Below are 7,500 nucleotides of genomic sequence, written 5' to 3'. Positions count from 1 at the left end.
GTTCCAATTTATGACAAATGAAGCAAGTCGACATGGATAAAGACATGAAATGAATGACAAGAGAGTGAGACCCAGTTCAAACGTCGAACTTTTCATGTACTCAAAATGTAACGAACCTAATTCATTCGATAAAGTATATGAAAAGATCGACGTTCGACTCATCTAATTTGGGTCGACCCAAGAATTAAGTTCGAGTGGTCTACATCATGGGAAAATCGACTAGTCTGTGGAGCGAATTCGATTCAAACGTCGAACTTCTCATATGCAGAATAAAATGCATGCATTTGTATAATTTATTTTTGCGTCCCACAATTCCCTTCTTTTACGAGAGCATTGTACATCGTGATTCAACCCTGTGAACTTTACTATTTGGGTCGACCCAAACCGGGATTTAAGTTCGGTACATGAAAAGTTCGAAGTTTTAAACTGGGCCCGACTGTCGAGTAAAAGTAATTATTTTCGTTTCAATGGAAATGATTATATCCTTCATACGAAGGGTTAAACTTACCTCGAATCTCGGGACATGCAGCGAGAGTAAACAGGACGATTAACAAATGAATCATCATGATTCTCGCGAAGATCTTCCAGTCCAAAATGCTATGAGTTTTCTAGGAAACTTAAAGACCAATCGGCGACTCGCTTGAGACACCGGCTCTCTAAACATTCATGAATCTTCTCTTACTCAATAAAATGTAATTGAATGGTATTCACAAAACCTCGCATGATCAAAATGGATGGGTGATCTGTACGCCGGATACGATACTCGCGACAATAACAGCTTTGTTTTTATCGCAAACAAAACATTACGGATCTGAATGAGGTCAGCTTTAAGTATCATGTTAAAGTGTAAAATTACACTCGGTTGACAGTTTTCCGTTTCTTCGTTTCATGATGACGGTTACTGAAAAGAAATACTCGCTGTAAACCTTAATTTTTAAGATTCAGAAACAAAGTATTCTTTCCAGGAGCATATTTGTTCATTCGTGGTTTATTCTCGCAGTGATCAGCCACCTTTGAAAATGGCTGAGGCAATCATGAAATCTGCTTTGTTTCAGATTTGGCGCGCATTTTTGACTGCTGTGGCCCCATAAATGGAAGTCGTCTCCATGCAGACGTGGCGTATCGCCTTCTTTTGAGAGTCTTTTTGTACGGTCTCATAGTTATACACTTAAGCAAATTACTTGCTGAATAACCTGCCACTTATTTGTATTTCATTGAATAAGCATTAAGTGAATAAATCCAAGCTCGGTCTACAAGTGAAATAAGCAACAGATTTGTTTAGTCATACATCAGACTCACTGAAAGTTCAATCCATAGACTCCTTCAAAAAGGAGATTAACTTTTTAGATACACTGTTACAACTAAGATAAGATATATTTACAAACACGGGGATTCATTATTTCCTCTTCAGTTATCAAGAAAGAGTCTTTTTACAGCAGGCCCTGATCCGTCAATACCCTGCTTTTTACTTCACCCAAAAAAATCGACGTGACATTTAAGGCCCACTTAGGAATTCTATATTCCCCAAATTACTTTCAAACTTGTTCCCAGCTTAATATTTCAGTCTAAGCAAGTGGTTACTTCTGCGACTGACGCTCTAAACAGTCGATTATCACTCTTCAACAAAAAAAAACCCTTTTATTGTTGGATGTTATCACAGTTTTCCACACCATGCAGCATAACGAGTACCAGGTGTCTTAAGTTTAAATAGCACGAAATTTGGCAAAGCGAGGCGCGCGCGAGGGCTTAACGTACTTTTGCTTTATGGCGGTTTGTCACCTTTGAGTGGGCGGGGGGAGGGGAGGGGAGGGGAGGGGAGGGGAGGGGAAGGGAACGCGAAAACAAATTGGAAAGCGGACTTAGTCCTCCGTTTTCTTTTCCCCCACCCATCCCTTCCCTTGTAGTGCTTGTTGAGAAGGCGAAAATAGCCTCTGAGGCCGTAGTAAGATCTGTAGTTGTGATACTGAAAGATCGATGAAGATCGGTTTGGTTGGCAAATTAGGGCGTCCAGAAGGCAGCAAACGAGGTTCGAAATCTCAGCTCTTTGAAAGAGACGCTCCGAAGATGGTCAGGCTAGCCCCTTCGAATTCCCAAACCAAGACATTCTCTTTAGGGTTAGATGGAGAATATTTTTCATGCTTCTATGTTGAGAATTTTACGCCAGTTGGTTACACCAAATGTTCATCTTCGTCACTTGTGCGATTCTTTCTTTTAGCTCCCTTTTTCGTCGTTTCTCTCTTGTTTTCCTTCGTATCTTCCGGGTCAATAAAAGCAGTATCCAAGAATGGAGACACTGACTCGATCAATTGGCTTGAAACTCCCATTTCTTTGTCATTTTTGTCTCTGTCAGGTCCTTTCAAGTAGCATAAAATAAGAAAGAAGACAATAAAGCCTAGCGGGATGGTCATTGTGAACAGCACACCAAAACTAGCCAAAGGAGATGGCTTCGGTTGTAAAAGCACTTCATCTGATGACCCTATAAAGACAGAGGAGAACAACCAGGACTCATGATAAGGTCAGATTGAATTGGTTGTGACTCATCTTCATTATGATACAATTTTGTCGAAATCACATTAGCACAAAAACATGTCCTAGCTTGTAAGAGGAGCCAGATTATGTAATCGATAAAATGTTAACATTCTTTCTTAAATATTTTTGGAATGTACTTCTGATTTAATTCAATCAATAATTATCCATAGTTTTTAAAGATATTTTAAATTGTTGTTGTATAATATTGCTAGAATTCGCTAATATTGCTATTATTATTATTATTATTATCATTATCATTATTGAGTAGCAGTAGTACTAGTAGCAGCAGCAGCAGCAGCAGCAGTAGTAGCTAGTAGTAGTAGTAGTAGTAGTAGTAGTATTCGTAGTAATAGTAATAGTAGTAGTAGTAGTAGTAGTAGTAGTAGTAGTAGTAGTAATAGTAGTAGTAGCTAGTAGTAGTAGTAAGTAGTAGTAGTAGTAGTAGTAGTAGTAGTAGTAGTAGTAGTAGTCGTCGTAGTCGTAGTCGTAGTCGTAGTAGTAGTAGTAGTAGTAGTAGTAGTAGTAGTAGTAGTAATAGTAGTAGTAGTAGTAGTAGTAGTAGTAGTAGTAGTAGTAGTAGTAATAGTAGCAGTAGCTAGTAGTAGTAGTAGTAAGTAGTAGTAGTAGTAGTAGTAGTAGTAGTAGTAGTAGTCAGTAGTAGTTGTAGTAGTATAGCTAGTAGTAGCTAGTAATAGTAGTAGTAGTTAACGTTGTTGTTGTAGTAGCAATACATGCATGGTCTATTGCTAGAGGCTTAATACAAACCAGCTGGCTGATCACTATCTTCAGAAGACTCCGGTTTTGGTGACTCAGTTGTTTGTGTTAGGTTCCCTCTACTGTTGTCTGCGGTTGTCGGGTGTTTTTCGCTCTCATTTCTTTTGCTAGTTGCTGCAATTACTGTAACAAGGCAAAAAGGAAACCTTAAAAGTGCATCTTTCGTCATTCTCATGCAGGCAGAGCTTATGTCAGTGTGACATGTAAGACAGGAAATACGAGTATCAAAGTGGCGTCATGAAAATTTCAGGAGTAGATTATGAAGACTACTAGTACGGTAACAGCAAACTTAAGTAAAATTTTAACTCTTTATGAAAAAGAAAACCATGAACGTCTCTAGAAGAGAGTACACTAGCCGAGAGAGATCTTTGAGAAGGTACTGATTTCCTCAACGGACAAATGAAGAGGGCCTCCTGCCAGGGGTTTTGAGGAACAAGGGGAACAGTGTCAATTTGAATCAATTTTAGCTGGGAAACAGCCAGAGGCGCCTTTGTATGCTTTCAGCCCGATATCGTGAGCTGCGCCCTTCGCAATTCAGTCCTCAAGACTGCGAGTAAAGGGTTATTTAGCACTGCCAATTATTATTATTATTTGAAAGTTATGAAAAACAAATCATGATAATGTAAAATTTTGCAATAAAAATGTTGATGTAGTAGAGAAGAATTATATTAAAGCACAAAAGTATCGAACAATGAAGAGGAAGCTCGCGTTTTATTGGCTAATCGTTTTCGTTTCCATGACAACACCTATATTCTCAAAAGTGAAAGATGAAAAGGATATGTCCACTGCGCGGTGAAGATATGATTTTTTAGTAAAAGGAGAAATCCTGGTATTTCATCAGTATCTATATAATAAGTTCATTTTATAACTCCTTTAGAACATTTGAATTGCGAATGACACTAAAATGTCCTGTCTTGGCAAAGCAGGAAACTGTGATGTCCCGGGGTCTAGTTAGACGTCACGTGGCTTTGCTGCATTGCGTTCGGATCTTATTTTTGTTTAGACTCCACATGCTTTGTGTGACGTGGTTTACAGAAATACACCACATGCAGTCAAGCACTCGGTTTTTTTCCGCGAATATCCCTAGGTCATCAGTTATATCTGCATCTCTTTCCTTTATGAAGAGTTTTGGATCCCAAAAGACAGGATCAAATTGGTATCGATATTACCAACAAGGGGCCCCGCCCTAGGAGGGGCTCAATTAGAATGGATTTCCCTCTACATTCTTGACTTTTATTTAATTGTGCCCAAGCTCATTAGAAGGCTTTATATCATTTACTGAAAGGTAAAACGTAAACTGGGATTGTAACCTCTCTAACTTGTAATGGATAGGTATCGAAGTCCAGCAAAGCTTCCTCTTTCTAATAGAAAATAGAGTAACTTACTTATAGTGCAGACTGTTCCATTGTGTTCGGTTACATATCCATTTCTACAACGACAAATGTATTCTCCAGGTGTATTAATACACACATGTGGGCATCCACCATTGCCAATCTTACATTCGTCGACATCTGAATAAGATATGTTAAGAATTTCAGTTAGGTTACATGTTAAGACCGCACGAGCAATTCTCTTAAACCTGGAGAACTTCATCTTGGGATTTCAGGATATCAATGATACATTTACTCGGACAAGTGCGAAAATGGTGTCGCCTAGTGTCCCTTTGATAAGTTCTGGAACGGTGATTCTACCCACCTCAATGGAAACAATATTTCCTGCCCAGAATTCATAAACGTCAAAAGAGGATGCATATCAGCGTCTTTACCAATCATGTACACGCGCAGGAAACGGTGGAAAAGAAACCACTGCTTTTATTCGTTAATTTCACTTAGTTTTTACCTTCACACACTGTTCCTCCGTTAGCACCTACATAACCTCTGCCGCAGGAACACCTGTAGCCTCCAGGGATATTCACACAGGGTTGGTTACCACAGGTATCTGTTTTATTGCATTCATTTGCATCTGACAAGGGAAGCAGTTGCATCGGTTATTAACAGTGGAAAAAGATATTATTGAAGTTCCTAGATCGTTTACTTCAGCCAGGATAAAGAAATTTCTTTCAAATGCAAGTTTTTGTTAGCTTTTCACTGGCAATTCAGCTGAGCAGAGGCCAAGCTCCTTCCCACGACGTTTCCCTTAGTTTTGGAATGTGGCGGGGAAGGGCCCTGGTATCGGCCGATCCATTTCCCTTTTGATTAGCTCATTTAACATTTGTAATGTATGCAAATGAATTCCGTAATCAAAACGGGAAAGGTCTTTGGAACGAGGTTGAGAAGGAGCTTATCTCCATTGATCTCTCCTGACTACGAATTTTTGGGTGTGTTTAATTTCATTGGATGCCCAAACATTATGGGTTTTCTTTATATTCCAGAAAGCGTCCCTTTCAAAAAGCTTTCCTTTCCATTTCGCCTTATTCTTTTTATCGCTTTATCTGTAATTTGAATTAGAAGAAGAGACAACAGAACAATTTCTTGCATGGGAAACTATTACGCAAGTAAGAACACACGACGAATCTTTGACAATTGCTTCACCCCGGGGAAAATAGCCTAGGATATGATTTGTGCCTAGAGCAATTTTAGGAGAAATTTAAGGGTTGATTTCAATCAATGTCGCTACATTCCCGGAAGGCGGAATGAAACAATAGGAATCGTATAAGATACGGTAGTATGAAATGGGAAGCCCAAGAGGAGGAGAAACAGGGCAGTAATGCAGATGTCCACCAAATTTTTAACAAGGCAATTTGCCACCAGCCAACACAGAACTGATTTCAAGGTCGATTATTAAAACAAAATTTAGACAATGTTTAACAAAACCGCGTTCTAAGCCATTTTCACTATTGCCAACAATCATATCTAAGTATTGTCTGCTGCTGATGGTAACAAGAAGGTTTGCATCCCAGACTAGACAGCAATTTATGTACTTAAAATATACCGATTATAAACAGATCTTGAAAAATACTCTTACCTGTAACACATATGTAACACCCTTGGGCGGTGCAATCTGTCTCATACCAGAATATACTCTTAAGCGAGTGAATGGCTGTGCAATTTTTATTGAGGTGATCGTTCATGGGTTCCTTCCTATGCCATTTCGTGTACTTTGGGTCCGAGTTGAAATCATCAAGCAACACCCAACGTGAAACATTTAAGGGATGACGACGAAGTCCCAACCAAGTTCTCTCGGATAAACAACCGGAGCTTGAGAGGCGAGAGTTGACGAATGCGTTTTCAAAATCCGATGAAATAGTCACGAGGTCCCCTCCAATTCCCCTGCAGAGCCTGCGTGCTTTGAGCCATGTGGCGGACTGGGTCGAGAAGAAATAACAGGATCCTTGGAATGATGTCCAGTTGGCTGGACAAGAGCTGTCTGTTAGATTGAAATTGTTGGCATGTTAATGTGCGCTGGACTTGTTGTAATTTCAAGTCTAAGCATTTGCTACCCATTTGAAGCAACAAGGTAAGTGTAAGGGCTAGTTTTATGTTTTGGTGCGGGGAAATGCAGTTGTTTTATCTCCACTGAAGGACTGGAGTTTGGGGGACAGGTTGTGACGCCGATCGTCTGTATTCACAGAAACAATTAAGCCAGGGGTGGATCCAGGATTTTTCTTAGGAGGGGGTCCACATCTAAGGAATGGCGTAGCTGACTGTTGAGGGTTTTTTTGCAGAATCCCAGTTGTATTAAAAAGCCGTAGGTCATCTCGGGGGGTGGGGTGTGCACCCCTGCACCCTCTCCCTAGATCCGCCCTTGCAAGTGATATTGAAGTTGGCCGGGGAGAAGAGCAAGGGAGCAAATGGTGATGTTCATCAAAATCATCGTTCATCTTATTACCCGCATTTCCAGCCTAGACAAATCTATTTTTTCGGTCAGTGAGGGAAATACAGTTGTTATATCCGTGTTCTTTTTTGCAAATTCTATACTTTCGAAGCAAATATGAAAATAGTAATGAGGTCATCCACATTTGATCGGAGAATATGTGAAATTTTACATGATTTATTTGAAATGCGATGACTTCCACTTAGAATCACATAAGCGCTGTTCCGAAATATATGAACTGTCCATATGTTCTCTATCACACCTGACCTCTTGCGGGATATAATTCGAACTTGCCAATGGCCATCTCTCCGATGACATGATACATGAGATGGTAGGGCAAGTGCAGCGCATTCACGGGATCATGGCCGGGTCGAGTCCCGTTCA

General features: G+C 39.9%; 2 protein-coding genes across 2 annotated transcripts in view; both read right to left on the bottom strand.

The window, feature by feature from the left end:
• LOC138012906 (ZP domain-containing protein-like) overlaps positions 1 to 813 on the bottom strand; it is an 11,117-nt gene extending 10,304 nt beyond the window's left edge. The window contains exon 1 of the mRNA XM_068859843.1: positions 509 to 813. Coding sequence (XP_068715944.1) covers positions 509 to 566 — 58 coding nt within the window. The 5' untranslated portion in view covers positions 567 to 813. The remainder of the gene's footprint in view (positions 1 to 508) is intronic.
• An 812-nt stretch (positions 814 to 1,625) lies between these two features.
• LOC137968106 (uncharacterized) overlaps positions 1,626 to 7,500 on the bottom strand; it is an 11,261-nt gene continuing 5,386 nt past the window's right edge. The window contains exons 2-6 of the mRNA XM_068814731.1: positions 6,268 to 6,669; positions 5,143 to 5,265; positions 4,689 to 4,814; positions 3,295 to 3,426; positions 1,626 to 2,476 (exon numbers count right to left, since the gene is read on the bottom strand). Coding sequence (XP_068670832.1) covers positions 2,169 to 2,476; positions 3,295 to 3,426; positions 4,689 to 4,814; positions 5,143 to 5,265; positions 6,268 to 6,669 — 1,091 coding nt within the window. The 3' untranslated portion in view covers positions 1,626 to 2,168. The remainder of the gene's footprint in view (positions 2,477 to 3,294; positions 3,427 to 4,688; positions 4,815 to 5,142; positions 5,266 to 6,267; positions 6,670 to 7,500) is intronic.

This window comes from Montipora foliosa, chromosome 8 (genome assembly GCF_036669935.1).
Source record: "Montipora foliosa isolate CH-2021 chromosome 8, ASM3666993v2, whole genome shotgun sequence".
NCBI lineage: Eukaryota > Metazoa > Cnidaria > Anthozoa > Scleractinia > Acroporidae > Montipora > Montipora foliosa.
The sequence above is the reverse complement of the archived record's forward strand: the minus strand, read 5'-3'. Positions and strand labels throughout refer to the sequence as shown.